This window comes from Microcaecilia unicolor, chromosome 13, assembly GCF_901765095.1.
Source record: "Microcaecilia unicolor chromosome 13, aMicUni1.1, whole genome shotgun sequence".
Taxonomy (NCBI): domain Eukaryota; kingdom Metazoa; phylum Chordata; class Amphibia; order Gymnophiona; family Siphonopidae; genus Microcaecilia; species Microcaecilia unicolor.
This window is the reverse complement of record NC_044043.1, coordinates 48,652,282-48,669,518: the sequence shown is the minus strand read 5'-3', so window position 1 is coordinate 48,669,518 and position 17,237 is coordinate 48,652,282. Positions and strand designations below refer to the sequence as shown.

Here is a 17,237-nt window from a genome sequence, read left to right as displayed (position 1 = left end):
GCAGCCACAGGAATCTCTTCTCAGCCACTGGTCTCTGGTGTCGTAGAAGTATGACCTTCATCTTCTTTGGATGCAGTTTGCCACACGGAGTACGCAGTAATGGTTGTTGCCCAAGAATTTGACCAGAGCACCCTTTCCGATAACACAATGGGAGGTGGTGACAACGGACACCAGTAAGTTGGGTTGGGGAGCTCATTACAAGTTTCAACTGGCACAGGGCACCTGGACAGAGCAGGAGTCTCAGTGGTTGATAAATCTCTTGGAGCTCAGGGCAGTGTGGAATGCCTTATGGAACTTCGATCCCTTTCTGGCGGTGGCCCCAGTCTGAGTTTTCTCTGACAGTGCAATGATGGGCTATATCAACAAGCAAGGTGGGACACACAGCTGTTTGATGGCGATGGAGGCGGCCTCCCTCATGAGTTGGGTGAAGAAAAAATCTTCTCTGCTTGTCAGTAGCTCACATCGCTGACTCCTTGAATCTGGAGGTGAACTTTCTTAGCAGATGCTCCTTGGACCCACGAGAATGTGAGCTGTCCAGCCAGGGTTTTTCAGCAGGTAGTTGACTGATGGGGTTCTCTGCTTTTGAACTTGATGGTGACAAAAAGCAATGCCAAAGTGCCCAAGTTCTTCAGCTTTTGGAAACAGCTGGGCTCGATGAGGATCGATGCCTTACAGCAGCCCTGGGCGGAGACACATCTACTGTATGTCTTCCCTCCTTGCCCATGGTAGGCCATGTGTTGAAAAGGATTGCATTGCACCAGGGCTGAATAATTCTCATAGCCCCATATTGGCCAAAGAGACTGTGGTATCAACAAGCAGGGTCCCACCTTGCTTGTTGATATAACCCATCATTGCACTGTCAGAGAAAACTCAGACTGGGGCCACCGCCAGAAAGGGATCGAAGTTCCATAAGGCATTCCACACTGCCTGATTCAACTCTGGACTTGAATCCTCTCCCTCTTCTTCATGTACATGGCCTACTGAAACAAGGTCCAGTGCTCATGGAGGATCAGTGCCCCTTTGGTCTTACAGCTTGGTCATTGAAAGGGCTCAGTTGAGCTGAAAAGTTTATTCTGATTCCATCATTGCTACTATGCTTCAGGCTTGGAACAACTCTAAATCCATGGCTAATGTGAAGGCGTGGAGGACGTTTGAGGGTTGGTGTTCTGAGCGTGTACTTTCTCCCTTTTCGGATTGTACTCATCCTAGCACTCTCCAGGTAGTTATTCAGAAAAGATTGGCATTGGATTCTCTAAAAGTTCAGGTTGCAGCTTTGACTTGTTTCAGGGGCCTACTCAAGACGTCTCTTGCACCTCACCTGGTTATTGTTCGATTCTTGCGGGAAGTGAGCCTCTTGTGGCCTCCCTTTTGTACACTGTGTCCAGAGTGGAAACTTAATTTTGTCCTTTGGGCTCTTCAGAAGGCTCCTTTTGAGCACTCTGAAGGCCTAATTGAAAGATCTTACGCTAAAGATAGTGTTCTTGGTGGCTGCTGCATCAGCACCTAGGGTTTTGGAGCTTCAGGCTCTCTCTTGTCGGGATCCCTTTCTGTTTTTTGGAGGCATGGCTCTCCCTGTGCACGGTTCCTTCCTTCCGAAAGTGGTATCAGCTTTTCATCTCAACCAATCTGTAGAGCTTCTGTCCTTTCGCAGAGCAGATGAAGAGGCTCAGTATTCTTCTTTGAAGCTTCTTGATGTGCATAGAGTCCTCATTAAATATCTGGAATTCACAAATGAGTTTCTTAAATTGGATAGACTGTGCTTTTTGGTAAACAGAGGCTTGGCCACATGGCTTCCAAGCAAACAATTGTTAGGTAGCTGAAGAAGGTTATCACATCAGCTTATTTGCTTGTGAGGAAGCAGGTTCCTCAGGCCTTGTGGGCTCATTCTACAAGGCGTATAGCGAAATCCTGGGCGGAGACTACCTTACTGTCTCCGGTTGATATTTGCAAGGCAGCGATGCGGTCAACGCTGCATGCCTTTGCCAAGCACTACAGTCTGAATGTTGCAACATGCTTGGAAGCCAGTTTTGGGGCTTCAGTCCTTATGGCTGAAGTGCAAGGATCCTACCCACTCTGGAATGTTTAAAAGCAATCCCTAGGTTTTCTTTTCATTAGTCTTACCACTGTTCCAGAGACCCACCCGAGGTTTCAGAGATGGTTAGTCAGTGCAAAGTAATGGGTCAATAACGACTGTCATCTTGCATGGTGCTTTCTGCATATCTCTTGTTCTCTACAAGTTGTCTAGAGATGAGAGGTCCACACATGCTAGTGAGTTGTTTAAGGTTATTGTGTGTGTTATGTTCATCTTTATTGCTTGTCTACATAAATACTGAGGAACTGGACTGAATGCCAAGAGAAATATGTCTCAGCTCAGTTTTCAGTTCTCTCTCTTCATCTGCTGGTTGATGGACGCAGCTATCCCACAGGTTCTGGATTAGTAGGAAGGACTAGTGGAAAGAAAATGATCTCAGGTAAGACCTAATTTCTGTTTATATCTGGCAGGTTTGGGTTGGCACCATAGGGGCAGGCCCTAATGGTCGGAAACTTTGTGCTACGTTCCAGTATACAGAGACGTTTGAATTCCAGGATGAATTGGGAGAACTTTTGCTTTCTGTATGCCGTACTGTAAGCCGTGGGGTGCTCTGTTTTATGCCTTCATACAAGGTAAGGGAAGTCTCATGCAGACAATCAATCTTCCATCAGATACATGGTAAAAAATATTTTCCAGGTGTCAGATTGGGTTTTAAGTGAGCACTGAATATCTGGCTGTTAATTTGTCAGTGCTATTTAACATATTTATAAATGATCTAGAAAACAGAATGACGAGTGAGGTGATTAAATTTGTAGATGACACAAAACTATTCAAAGTTGTCAAAACACATGCGGATTGTGCAGGAAGACCTTAGGAAACCGGAAGACTGGGCATCCAAATGGCAGTTAACAAATGCAAAGTGATGCATATTGGGAAGCATAATCCGAATTAGTTACCTGATGCTAGGGTCCACCTTAGGAGTCAGCACTCAAGAAAACGATCTAGGTGTCATTGTAGATAGTACGCTGAAATCTTCTGCCCAGTGTGCAGCAGCAGCCAAAAAAGCAAACAGGATGCTGGGAATTATTGAATTATTAGGAAAGGGATGTAAAATAAGACCAAGAATATTATAATGCCTCTATATCACTTTGTGGTGTGACATCACCTTGAGTATTGCAATCAATTCTGGTTGCAGAATCTCAAAAAAGATATAGTGAAATTAGAAAAAGGAGTGACCAAAATAGTAAAGGGTATGGAACTCCTCTCATATGAAGAAAGGCTAAAGAGGTTAGGGCTCTTCAGCTTGGAAAAGAGACGGCTGAGGGGGGATACGATTGAGGTGTATAAAATCCTGAGTGGTGGTAGAAGGGGTAAAGTGAATCAATTTTTCACTCTTTCAAAAAGTACAAAGACTATGGGACACTCAATGAAATGACATGGAAATACTTTTAAGACAAATAGGAGGAAATATTTTTTCACTCAAAGAATAGTTAACATCTGAAACTTGCTGTCTGAGGATTTCGTATCAGTGGTTAGTGTATCTGAGTTTAAAAAAAGGTTTGGACAAGTTCCTGAAGGAAAGGTCCATAGTCTGTTATTGATAATGGACATGGGGGAAGCCCCTGCTTGCCCCAGGATTGGTAGCATGGAATATTGCTACTAATTGAGTTTCTGCCAGGTACTTGTGACCTCGATTGGCCACTATTGGAAGCAGGATACTGGGCTAGATGGACCATTGGTCTGACCCAGTATGGTTGTTTTTAATTTGAAGAGATCTACATACTTTAGAAGGAGCAACATCCAGAAAGCCATCTCCAGGAGAGCTTCCACCATATTGCACAATCTCCTATGCAAATATACTGCTATCATTCCCACCATGTGCTGGTTCTGTCACATTCCAGCATGTAGTCTCTTAGGACCAGCAGAGATTGTAAAGTATATTCCTGAAATCACACATCTGTTATCAAAGCCTGCAGCTTATTTTAAACATTTTCTGGATTTCTGCATTTCATCTTGAAAAACTTTAGCAGCTTAAAGAACATGGTTTGTGCCGATGATCAGTTTTATAGTATTTTAAAAATATTTTCCTCAGTAAAACTCTGCTGTATTATTTTTCTGTGACAGTCACTTTGCCTTCACATGTAAATTGCTTGTATGAGCCAGCACACTTCCAGTTTCATGGCCCTGATTTTATATTAAGTGGGAGGAAATTTGGCTGTCCTGTTTTTCGCAGTGTAGTTACAGACTGTGACCATTGGGTGACTATCCAGACCAGAATGGAGACTTGACAGAGTAATCACAAATGCTTTTTGATGGCCTGTTTCGTCCTTTATCTTAAGTTCTAGTTATCATTTAATTAATATACATAGGCAATAAACTTGTACTAAGATATATTCCAGAGTAGCAAGGATTACTAAGACTACTACCTTCAAATGTTGGTCTTGTCAGGAGACGGATGGATCCTTGGCGCATATGGTTTTTTTCTGCAAAAACGTTAGAGCATACTGGGGACTTATTTGGGCGAAATTGTGTATTATTTTTCATCTGCCTGAGACTGCAGCAATCTCCTATGAGGTTGTGATACTGCGTGCCTCTTCCCCTACTATTACCCTTCTTGAGCCAGATAAGAAACTGTTTAATATTCTGTTAGCTGTCGCTTTGCATTAATTGTTGCTCATCTGAATTATAACGAATGGTGGAGTTACGTATGTGTGATCCGAAAATATGAAGCACTTCTTGCCCATAAGCATCATAGAGTGCAGTCTGTCTTGAAGACCTGGGCTCGCCTAGACTTATTTTTTCAGGCATCTCGTAGCACTACTTGGAAGCCATGGTGTTTTGTTTTGTTTTTTTTCCCCCATTCTTTTTGTTATGTGTTGTTTGCTTTTGTGTATACTTTTCTGTTGTATTTTGAAAACCTTTAATAAAATGTGATACAAAAAAAAAAGAAATGTATTAAGTTATGTCCAATAAAAAAGGTATCATCTTAAAAAAAAGAAATATTCCAGTATTCAACAAATTTATTTATTTATTTATTTATTTGTTTGTTTGTTACTTATATCCCACATTTTCCCACTCATGCAGGCGCAATGTGGCTTACAGAGAATTAAATAAGAGTACAAACTTAAAAGCTTAGGCAAGCATAAAAGAAGCAAGTAGGAGGGGAGAAACTAACAGCGTGAACTAGGCAGGGTAAGGGACAAGGGATGCATCAATCAACATGGTAAGTTGAGGGGTAAGTCTTAGCAAAGAGGAATGTCTTTAACAACTTCTTAAAAAGGGCATGGTCCACTTGAGCTTTAAGGTGACGAGGTAACGTGTTCCAGTGTTTGGGACTCCAATAACGAAGGACGAGGCGAAGATTTTCTTGTACTTGACACCCTTACAATTCGGAAAATGGAGGTGGGAGATAGGACCGAGCAGCAGGGTTGGCATTTCTAGGCGGAAAGGTCGATCAAGGGGAGCATGTAATCCGGGGCAGCCCCATAGATGATTTTATGTGTTAGGGAGCAGATCTTAAAAGCAATGCGCTCCTGTACAGGCAGCCAATGAAGTTTAAAGCGCAGGGGTTCGGCGTGTGCAAAACGCCTTTCTCTAAGGATGAGCCTCGCCGCAGTGTTCTGAGCCGTTTGGAACGTTTTCAATAAGGAGGCCTGGCAACCCACATAAATACCACTACAATAATCCAGATGGGATAGGACAAGCCAGTGGACAAGGGTACACTTTAAATAAAGCTCAATTTCAGTTTCCCCAGGTTCTTATATTTGTTTGTATTTGCTGCTTGTAGGTTTTGTATATTTATAAACCATAACTAGTATTCAAGAAATGCAAGTTACATTTTCTATCACTAAGTCCAAATGTTTACTAAAATGATAAAAAAAAAGTAGTTAAAAGACTTCAAAAGCTCAGCAACTGCCCTATTATGAGTATTGGACTTTCGGCTGAGAGGATTCCTCATCAGTCTCAAAAAAACCTCCCTATAATATTTTAATCTTTATGTTCGTGATTTCAAATAAAACATCCATATATTTAATATTTTCATATTTTCTTTCTTAAAAACACTATCAGACACATTATCAGTTCTTCTGATCTAAAGCAATGAAGTTGGGCACATTGAAGATTCCTTCGAACCAATCTTCAATTTTCAGATAAGTATCATAAGTACATAAGTCTTGCCACGCTGGGACAGACCAAAGGTCCATCAAGCCCAGCATCCTGTTTCCAACAGTGGCCAATCCAGGTCACAAATACCTGGCAAGATCCCAAAAAAGTTCAATATATTTTATGCTGCTTATCCCAGAAATAAGCAGTGCATTTTCCCCAAGTAATTTTATGTTTCAACAATTTTTATTGATGATCAACAAATAAACAAAGACTTAACATTTCTATTAGCAACATTTGAGTGATTTCTCATTTGTATACACCTCGATACAAGTCTTCTGCTTTATCATCAAGAGTTTACATTTTCTCCCTCCCACCTCTGTACCTTTATATTTCTACATTTTTAATGAGGAAATTGTAGATAAGTACACAACAGATTTTTTGTCATGCGTTTAGTACAAATCTTGATTGTCAAACATGAACATTGAAACCAGCTGAACATCAACCATTTAACATTTTATTCCCCATCATACCCTACTACTCCCCCCCCCCCCCCCCCGGGGAGTGTAATCCTCCCAACTGAGTGTAAGTAGTAATGCTCTGCGTGTCCAGTCTTTAGTAGCCCATTGTTCTTCCCCATTGCTCCATTTATCTTCTACCCTCCCCTCCTCCCCTATTCCTTCGTCTTTTTCCCCAAGTAATTTTAATAATGGTCTATGGACTTTTCCTTTAGGATGCCGCCCAAACCTTTTTTAAACCCCGCTAAGCTAACTGCCTTTACCACATTCTCTGGCAACGAGTTCCAGAGTTTAATTACACATTGAGTGAAGAAAAACTTTCTCCGATTCATTTAAAATTTACTACTTTGCAGCTTCATCGCATGCCCCCTAGTCCTAGTATTTTTGGAAAGATTCATGTCTACCCGTTCCACTCCGCTCATTATTTTTTAGACCTCTATCATATCTCCCCTCAGCCATCTTTTCTCCAAGCTGACGAGCCCTAATTGTGTCAACCTTTCCTCATAGGGAAGTTGTCCCATCCCCTTCATCATTTTCGTCACCCTTCTCTGTACCTCTTCTAATTCCACTATATCTTTTTTGAGATGTGGTGACCAGAATTGAACTCAATATTCGAGGTGAGGTCACACCTTGGACCGATGCAAAGGCATAACATCCTCATTTTTGTTTTCCATTCCTTTCCTAATAATACTTAACATTCTAGTTACTTTCTTAGCCGCAGCAGCACACTGAGCAGAGGGTTTCAACGTATCATCGACGATGACACCTAGATCCCTTTCCTGGTAGGTGACTCCTAACGTGGAACCTTGCATTGCGTAGCTGTAATTCGGATTCCTCTTTCCCACATGCATCACTTTGCACTTGCTCACATTCAATGTCATCTTCCATTTAGACTCCCAGTCTCATAATTTTTCACAATCCTTTTGCGATTTAACAACTTTAAATAACTTTGTGTCATCAGCAAATTTAATTACCTCACTAGTTACTCCCATCTCTAGATCATTTATAAATGTTAAAAAGCAGCGGCCCCAGCACAGACCCCTGGAGAACCCCACTATCTACTCTTCTCCATTGAGAATACTAACCATTTAATCCTACTGTCTGTTTTCTATCTTTTAACCAGTTTTTAATCCACAATAGGACACTACCTCCTATCCCATGACTCTCCAATTTCCTGTGGAGTCTTTCATGAGGTACTTTGTCAAACGCCTTTTCAAAATCTAAATACATAATATCAATCGGCTCGATTCCATCAGCGATTAACACACATTTAGGATGATGGAGAATTAGAGGATGCAGGTGGGCTTGGAGGGGGAGGGGGCGAGGGAGAGTGTCCCAAAGAACCAAGGGGCATTCTCATATTGTGAAGGGGCTGGGAGAGGGGATGGTGCATAATATTGGCGCACAGTTTACTTGGGGTGTGGAAGTTGTTTGTAGGACTATTATAAACACATATACTTTAGAGGAGCTTATGTAGCTGATAAGCTTGTACAAGATGTCTTAGTCCAGTAATTGTTGGCCCCTGCGTGGGCTAGAGTGAGCAAGTTGTGTTCTTTGTGAAAGTTCACTGGTACAAAACTATTATAATAAAAAATTTAAAGTGGAAAAAAAATTACATATTACTAACAATAAATCCGCAAGTTTAATTTTCAATTCTATCGGTATTCTGGGATGAATGCCATCCGGTCCAGGAGATTTGCTACTCTTCAGTTTGTCAAATTGCCCCATTACATCCTCCAGGATTATGGAGATTTCAGTTTCTCCGACTCGTCAGCTTTGAGTACCATTTCTGGCACCGGCATCTCCCAAATCTTCCTCGGTGAAGACAGAAGCAAAGAATTCATTTAATCTCTCTGCTATGGCTTTGTCTTCCCTGATTGCCCCTTTACCCCTCTGTCATCTAGCGGTCAAATCGCTTCTTTTGCCGGCTTCTTGCTTTTAATATACCTAAAAAAAATTTACTATGTGTTTTTGCCTCCAGTGCAATCTTTTTTTCAAAGTCCCTCTTTGCCTTCCTTATCAGCACTTTGCATTTGGCTTGACATTCCTTATGCAGTTTCTTATTATTTTCAGTCTGTTCTTTCTTCCATTTTCTGAAGGATTTTCTTTTAGCTGTAATAGCTTCCTTCACCAAATTCATTTTAAGGCTGGTTCTATCCCACTTATTGAAAAAAAAATGTTAGTGCTTAGTATTGTTGTCTTAATCCATCATTCTATAGGAAATAGCTGATCTATCTTACACCATTCATGGTTTGTTGACCCGATCGAGAGTGAAACATGCCTTGATAGAACAGCTTGTGAAACCTTTAGTGCTTGTCAGTGATAGTACCTAGATTCATAATTTCATGTCTGCCTCATTCTCTGCCTTTCCTGCTTTCTGCATAGTATAATGCTCACCATTGACCTGACTTGCAGAAGATCATAAATGACTATGTTGCTAAAGTAAAGTTTTATTAATATTTTACATACAGCTTGCCAGGCGTGACATTCTTACTTAGCATTTCCTGTATAATATTTCCTTGTAAGTAGGTTTATAGGATCTGTTTGATGAATATTTTGCTGTCTGTATATGTTATGCATTTCATATGAATAATTTATTTGTTCAAGCTGTCCTTGGTCAGTAGCCTCTGTAGATTCTATTAACTTTCTCAAATAACTAATATGAATCTAATTTTACTTGCTCCCAGATGCAATGACATAAAAGGGAGGACTTATTAAATAGAAAACATATTTCCTAAGTATGCTATTCTATATTACAGTGAACATTATGTTTGACTTGTCATTTTATTTTATTAATGTTTTTGCTCCAATTTGTAACTGTGCAGAAGCTGTAGTAGGGACTAAGAATATTTATTTATTTATTTACTAAGACTATGAGTAAAATCTTTGAAATCTTTTCTCAAGAAGGAATGCTGCATGTTGGGGAAAGCTGAGAATTTGTAGCATTTCCTTTACTTTAATATTTGTTGATATTGCAAGCATTTACAAAGATGTCATTACTTGTCATTGCATCCAAGACTTTTCTCAGCTAACACTTTGAGATGACTTGGGACCTGCAGTAAATATTATTTCCTCTTTCTAATCAGGAACTAGATTGCAGCTCCCTCTTGCCATTGCTCCAGACAGAAGATCTTGGTTCATGTTCATTGTAAAGTAGATATGAAGTTGGGCAGATATGATACCAGGAAATTTTAAAATTATATTTAATGTTAAATGCTTAGTCATATACACTCACAAATTAGTTTTTTTGTCAGCTATATATTAAAGTTGAAAAAAATATAAACAAGCCATCTTATCAATGTACAGTATTTATATTTGACTATATAAGTATCTTTTTTATGTATTGAGAAGTACATTTTTCAAATTACTTTACATCTATAGCATTACTTAATGGATACTGCATGTCATAGGTAACAAGATTTAACATTACAATGCTTTCACAACATAACAAAACAGGAATAGAATATCAGTTTTATATTTGGAAATCAATTTTTTAACTCATTGTCTCGTTGCTGTGACAAAATGCAAGATTACAAATTATTTTGAGGTTTAGTAAATGACTTGGAAACAAACTGATGATCTGATGCAGTATCCGTGCATTTATGGTAAAATCAGTAGCTACTTCTAGCAAAAACACCTTATAAAAGAGGATGTCACAAAGTGAAAAAAGATTACTTGGAAATCTAAGATGCTTTTAAAGAAGATTAAGATAAGGACCATTAAGAGTCCATGTCGCCAACCTGTCTGCATTAAGATATATCTTCCCTGGCGTCTGAAACCTAGATGATTTGTTCAATACATGTCATATCAAAGTCAAAGTATTCAGTAAGGAAGACCATTCTACAGCCTATAACTTCTTGTGCTGATCCATCTAATTTTATTACTGCTTTTCATGAACTGTTACAGTTCTTAGACCTCCTTACCAATGCTTTGAGGTTGCTGTGCTATCTCCAGGAGCCATGCTGGTTAGTGCATTTACTGTTAAAACAAAATAGTAAAATTCAGTTGAACAGGAGAACATGAACTACCAAAGGAGGAAGTATTTTGAAGTTCAAAACTCCACTAGTAAAGAGGGGAAGTATATGTCTCACCATTAGTTGACAGGCCCACATCTTCACTTTGTTTCTCTTTCTCTCCCATTTATGATGAGTATTTTACCCTATTTCAGTGCAAATACTTTTTGCAGAATGCCTGAGTATCAGTTGCAGGCTTGAGAGGACACTTTTGGCACCATCCTTGTAATATATTTATGATAGAACATGTTTAAAATAGGACTCGGTAAAAATAGGTCTAATATTTTAAGGAAGATAATTGAATATGGCTCTTTGAACTGTGACTCATTGAGTTCTAAAGGTGCTGTGATTTTTAAAATAAACATAAAATTATGGCAGTGGAGAAAAATGGTCATAATTTGAGTATTGTTTGCTGTTGTGGTTGCCCCATGTCTGACGCATATAGCAGAACTAGAAAAGATTCAGAGAAGGGCAACAAAATGATAAAGGAAAAAGAAAACGTCCCTTATGAAACAGGATACAGTTCCTTAATCTGGAAAAAAGGACTGCTAGGAGGGGATACAATAGAAGTTTATAAAACCATGAGTGAGATGGACCCGTTAAATAGAGAACTAAAACAAGAGGACGCTCTATGAAACTACAAATCTGCAAATTGAAAACAAATCATACAAAGTATTTTTTCACACAGTATATAATTAAACTGTGAAATCTGTTGATGAAAGACATGGTCAAGGCAACTAATATAGCAGTATTCAAAAGAAGCTTAGACAGTTTACTGGAGGAAAGGTCTATTGAAATGATTAATCAAGTAGTCTTGGTAAAGCCATCGCTTTTACATGGAATGAGCAATAAGAAATAAATCTTTTTGGAATCCACCAGGTGCTTGTCACCTATACTGACCATTGTTAGAGAGAGGATGCTGAACTCGATAGATCTTGGTTTCAGCATGGCTTTGCTTCTATTCTCATGTTCCCATGTTCTATTAATCCAATAGGACTAACAATCTATAAAATGAAACTCAGAAAAATTTAAATCATAAAACTTCAAAGCTCATAATTATTGCTATTTTAAAGCCTTCTATAGATTTTTTAGTTTTGATATATTGTAGAGCCTGATTCAGAAGTATCTCCTTTAACTTGGAATGGGAAAACAGCCTTAAGGGGGCCCTTTTATAAAGCCGCGGAAGGGCAAACATGCGGTTAGCGCGCATCAAACCGGCACTACCGCCGGGGTAGTGTGTGCACCTGGCGGTAATTCCTAGTTTGGCATTCACAGAATCCTGTGGTAGAAAATATTTTTCTATTTTCTACCGCGGGGGGTGTTCCCGGCAGTAATCTGCAGCGTGTGTAGCGCATGAGCCTTTACTGCTAGGTTATTGTCTGGCGGTAAGGGCTCAGGCCATAAATAGGCATGCGCTAGTTTTAATTTTTGTGCACGCCCATTTCCCGGCCCATTAAAAAATGGCCTTTTCCCCAGCTGCGGTAAAAAGTGGTCCAGCACACACCAAAAAGACGCGCCCACACTACCGCAGGCCACTTTTTACTGCAGCTTTGTAAAAGGACTCCTTAGTGATTTGGCCCATTAATTTTCCAAATGTATTTTGTAATGGTCACAGAGTGGTTATGGTGAGGTACACATATGTGCACAGTAGTAAGCTTTTATGCAAAATTCATTATATTCAGCTGAGTCCATTACCCTTTTCTTTGGTTATTTTCACAGTGAAGAGTTCTGTAAAGTTACTAATGTTTATAGTTTAAAGTTCAATAAAAAATATTTAAAAATAAGTACTTCCCAGAAGATGATCTTAAGATAACTTGTAAGAGCTGCTGGCCACAACCACAGACTTGTCATTTTTTTGTGTTCTAGGTCATGGGATGGTGGTTAGGTATTAAAATGATAATCTGCTCTACAGATAGTTACTCTGAGATTTCTGAGCCACATGCAACTCTTTAGAATCACAGAATTTGTTTGGTCAAGCAGCTTTCTCTTACATCTTGGGCTTCTGGCTTAACTGGACCCAGGCAACACACCAAGTGAGGATGCCCAATTAAAGGTGGATCATGTAACCAAAGTTGTTTATAAAACAAATCTTTATTGTGAAAGAAGCACTAATTCTCAAAACAAAGACCAGGCACAACAATGTTTCAGCAAATATCTGCATTGTGAACAAAAACCAAAATATGAACTGGGTATCAAATATCAATTCATAAAATTTTACACAAACTAAGCTTGTATGTGGAAGACCTTGTAGAGAGATAACTGTAAATTTAAAATCAAGTGGACAACATTCTCTCATAAAAATAATTAAATATAAGCAGACTAAAGTTACTCAACTTTAATCCCCCCCAAAAATCATAAGATCAAGGGTGCTACATAAATCGCTTTACTTGCCTGCACACCTCATTGTCACTGGGATGACAAACTTTGAGGCAGCTTCTCCATCAACTTCCCTTCTAAATATGATGTTGACACACTGATTTTCAGTTTCATTTTCAGTTTTTCATTAGGTAATAATGACAGGCCTTTCTATTCATCATTAGCGTAAGTGTTACCTGATGTTCACAAATTCTTGGAACTAATAAGCTCCTGGATGTGGAAGTATAAACTAAAATTGAATGCCAAGAAAACTACATTATTGTTATTGGACTACAATCTAGATCCATTGGTTGATCATCTTGCCATAGGCCAATCAAAATACCCGCTATTACCTGTCGTCAAAATATTACATGTTCAAGTTGACCAATCTCTATCTTTGGACACTCATTAATTAAGAGTTCTTTTTTTCTTGCTGAGGAATCTCAGAAAAATTAGAAAGTTTTTTTTTTTTTTTTTGAAACTGTTCAGTTTAGACTTTTGGTGCAGTCATTACTGCTATCCAAGTTAGATTATTGCAGTCTTCTATTTTAAGTTGCAGTCTGTTCAGAATATTGCTGTTAGGTTAGTTTTTGGGGGTTTTTTTTTCTTTACCTAAATTTGATCACATCTCGAAATATGAAGAATTTCACTGGCTGCCTACTGAGACCATGGTGCTGTTTGAATTTTCTTGTGTATTATATAAGGTTCTGAATGGAGAATGCCCTTGATATCTTTTGGACTACTTGGTTTATACTACTTTTGCTAGACATAGGAAATTGCATAGCTATCAACCTTTTTTTATCACCATCTCCTAAGAGTGAAGAGATTTAATCTCTTTGAAAAATTGCTGACTTTTCAAGCTTCTAAAGTTTGGAAAAGTGTACTGATTGGTGTGGATGTGATGACTGATTATTTGTAGGGCTGCATTTGGATTAAAATTTTTAATTGATTGCACGATAATTTTAATCTTGCGATTAATCACACAATTAAAACAGAAAAGGAAGCTGTGAGCCGCTGGTTGTGGGAAGTGGGAACTAGGAAGGAATTTTGGAGGACTAGGGGGAGGACTGGATGGGAAAACAGATAGTCACTCACAGCCAGCCTGTGTGACTGCATCTGTCTTCCCCCTCCCCAGACTGTCACAGATCAGGCATGCAGCACACAGTCTAGGGAGGAGAGCCTGGAGGGAGACAGGTGCAGTTACACAGGCTCAGATTAGGCAGGCAGACACTCTGCAGGGGGGTGGAGGGTGGAGAAAGGACAGGAGGGAATAGATGCAGTCACACAGCTTGCAAGTGACTGAATCTCTTCCATCCTGTCCTTTCTCCACCCTCCCCCCTCCTCAACAGACTGCATGCCTGATATTGGTCACAGATCAGGCCGGAAGCAGTTGGGGGGGAGGGGGACCTGGACCGACGGCAGGTCCTTATGGGGGAGGAGGGAGGTCCGACCTCATATGGGGAAGCGGAGGAAGAGGACCGAGACTGCTGGACCATGTGGGGAAGAGGACCGGGACTGCTGGGCCATATTGAGGGAGGGAAGGGGACCAGGACTGTTGGGCCTCAGGGGAGGGGAGGAGAAGGGAACAGAGATCACTTACCAGTGGCGGCAGCAACAGATGGGCAGGTGGCCAGAAGCAGGACAGCAAACCAGGCAGCAGAAAGGTCTCAGAGACTGGAAACATGGCATACTGATATCCATCTGACTGCCCAATAGCGGCCCTCCTCATTGGTTCCTCAGCAGAGAGCCAATGAGGAGATCCCGGTAGACAACCAATCAGGGGATGGGATTGAGAGAAGCAGACAGTGGATGAAAGGGATAGAAAGGGCAGACAGTGAATGGAAGGGGGAGAGGGCAGACAGGGGCAGATGTGGATGGAAGGGGCAGGGAGAGAGGGCAGACATTGGATGGAGGGGGGACAGCAGAGAGGGCAGACACTGGATGGCAGAGAGAGACCGAAGACAGATGCTGGATGGAAGGAAGACAGTGAAAAGAAGTTGAGGAAAGCAGAAACCAGAGACAACAAACTGTAAATAAAATATATATTTTTATTTTTTTGCTTCAGGATAAAGTAGTATTTTAGCTGTGTTAATAAAGCGAATGCTACATACCTGTAGAAGGTATTCTCCGAGGACAGCAGGCTGATTGTTCTCACTGATGATGGGTGACGTTCACAGCAGCCCTTCCAATCGGAACTTCTCTAGCAAAGGCCTTTGCTAGTCCTCGCGCGCCGATGCGCACCGCGCATGCGCAGCCGTCTTCCCACCCGAACCGGCTCATGTTCGTCAGTCCCATATATAGCAAAACAAAGACAAGGGAAGACACAACTCCAAAGGGGAGGCGGGCGGGTTTGTGAGAACAATCAGCCTGTTGTCCTCGGAGAATACCTTCTACAGGTATGTAGCATTCGCTTTCTCCGAGGACAAGCAGGCTGCTTGTTCTCACTGATGGGGTATCCCTAGCCCCCAGGCTCACGCAAAACAACAAACATGGTCAATTGGGCCTCGCAACGGCGAGGACATAACTGAGATTGACCTAACAATTTTTCCAACTAACTGAGAGTGTAGCCTGGAACAGAATAAAACATGGGCCTAGGGGGGTGGAGTTGGATCCTAAACCCCGAACAGATTCTGAAGCACTGACTGCCCGAACCGACTGTCGCGTCGGGTATCCTGCTGCAGGCAGTAATGAGATGTGAATGTGTGGACAGATGACCACGTCGCAGCTTTGCAAATCTCTTCAATAGTGGCTGACTTCAAGTGGGCCACCGACGCTGCCATGGCTCTAACATTATGAGCCGTGACATGACCCTCAAGAGCCAGCCCATCCTGGGCGTAAGTGAAGGAAATGCAATCTGCTAGCCAATTGGATATGGTGCGTTTCCCCACAGCCACTCCCCTCCTGTTGGGATCAAAAGAAACAAACAATTGGGCGGACTGTCTGTTGGGCTGTGTCCGCTCCAGATAGAAGGCCAATGCTCTTTTGCAGTCCAATGTGTGCAGCTGACGTTCAGCAGGGCAGGAATGAGGACGGGGAAAGAATGTTGGCAAGACAATTGACTGGTTCAGATGGAACTCCGACACAACCTTTGGCAAGAACTTAGGGTGAGTACGGAGGACTACTCTGTTATGATGAAATTTGGTGTAAGGGGCCTGGGCTACCAGGGCCTGAAGCTCACTGACTCTACGAGCTGAAGTAACTGCCACCAAGAAAATGACCTTCCAGGTCAAGTACTTCAGATGGCAGGAGTTCAGTGGCTCAAAAGGAGGTTTCATCAGCTGGGTGAGAATGACATTGAGATCCCATGACACTGTAGGAGGTTTGACGGGGGGCTTTGACAAAAGCAAACCTCTCATGAAGCGAACAACTAAAGGCTGTCCTGAGATCGGCTTACCTTCCACACGGTAATGGTATGCACTGATTGCGCTAAGGTGAACCCTTACAGAGTTGGTCTTGAGACCAGACTCAGACAAGTGCAGAAGGTATTCAAGCAGGGTCTGTGTAGGACAAGAGTGAGGATCTAGGGCCTTGCTGTCACACCAGACGGCAAACCTCCTCCATAGAAAGAAGTAACTCCTCTTAGTGGAATCTTTCCTGGAAGCAAGCAAGATGCGGGAGACACCCTCTGACAGACCCAAAGAGGCAAAGTCTACGCTCTCAACATCCAGGCCATGAGAGCCAGAGACCGGAGGTTGGGATGCAGAAGCGCCCCTTCGTCCTGTGTGATGAGGGTCGGAAAACACTCCAATCTCCACGGTTCTTCGGTGGACAACTCCAGAAGAAGAGGAAACCAGATCTGACGCGGCCAAAACGGAGCAATCAGAATCATGGTGCCTCGGTCTTGCTTGAGTTTCAACAAAGTCTTCCCGACCAGAGGTATGGGAGGATAAGCATACAGGAGACCCTCCCCCCAGTCCAGGAGGAAGGCATCCGGTGCCAGTCTGCCGTTGGCCTGAAGCCTGGAACAGAACTGAGGGACCTTGTGGTTGGCTCGAGGTGCAAAGAGATCTACCAAGGGAGTGCCCCACACCTGGAAGATCTGTTGCACTACTCGGGAGTTGAGCGACCACTCGTGAGGTTGCATAATCCTGCTCAACCTGTTGGCCAGACTGTTGCTTACGCCTGCCAGGTATGTGGCTTGGAGCACCATGCCGTGACGGCGAGCCCAAAGCCACATGCTGACGGCTTCCTGACACAGGGGGCGAGATCCGGTGCCCC

The 17,237-nt window shown here is 41.7% G+C and overlaps 1 protein-coding gene across 4 annotated transcripts in view; it reads left to right on the top strand.

The window, feature by feature from the left end:
• Window positions 1-17,237, top strand: part of BRIP1 (BRCA1 interacting protein C-terminal helicase 1) — a 146,437-nt gene that overhangs the window by 83,204 nt on the left and 45,996 nt on the right. For 3 of the 4 annotated variants that reach the window (XM_030185692.1, XM_030185690.1, XM_030185691.1), the window contains exon 13: window positions 2,503-2,664. The exons of the other annotated variant lie outside the window; for it this stretch is intronic. In XM_030185692.1, coding sequence (XP_030041552.1) covers window positions 2,503-2,664 — 162 coding nt within the window. The remainder of the gene's footprint in view (window positions 1-2,502; window positions 2,665-17,237) is intronic. 4 annotated transcript variants of the gene reach the window in all.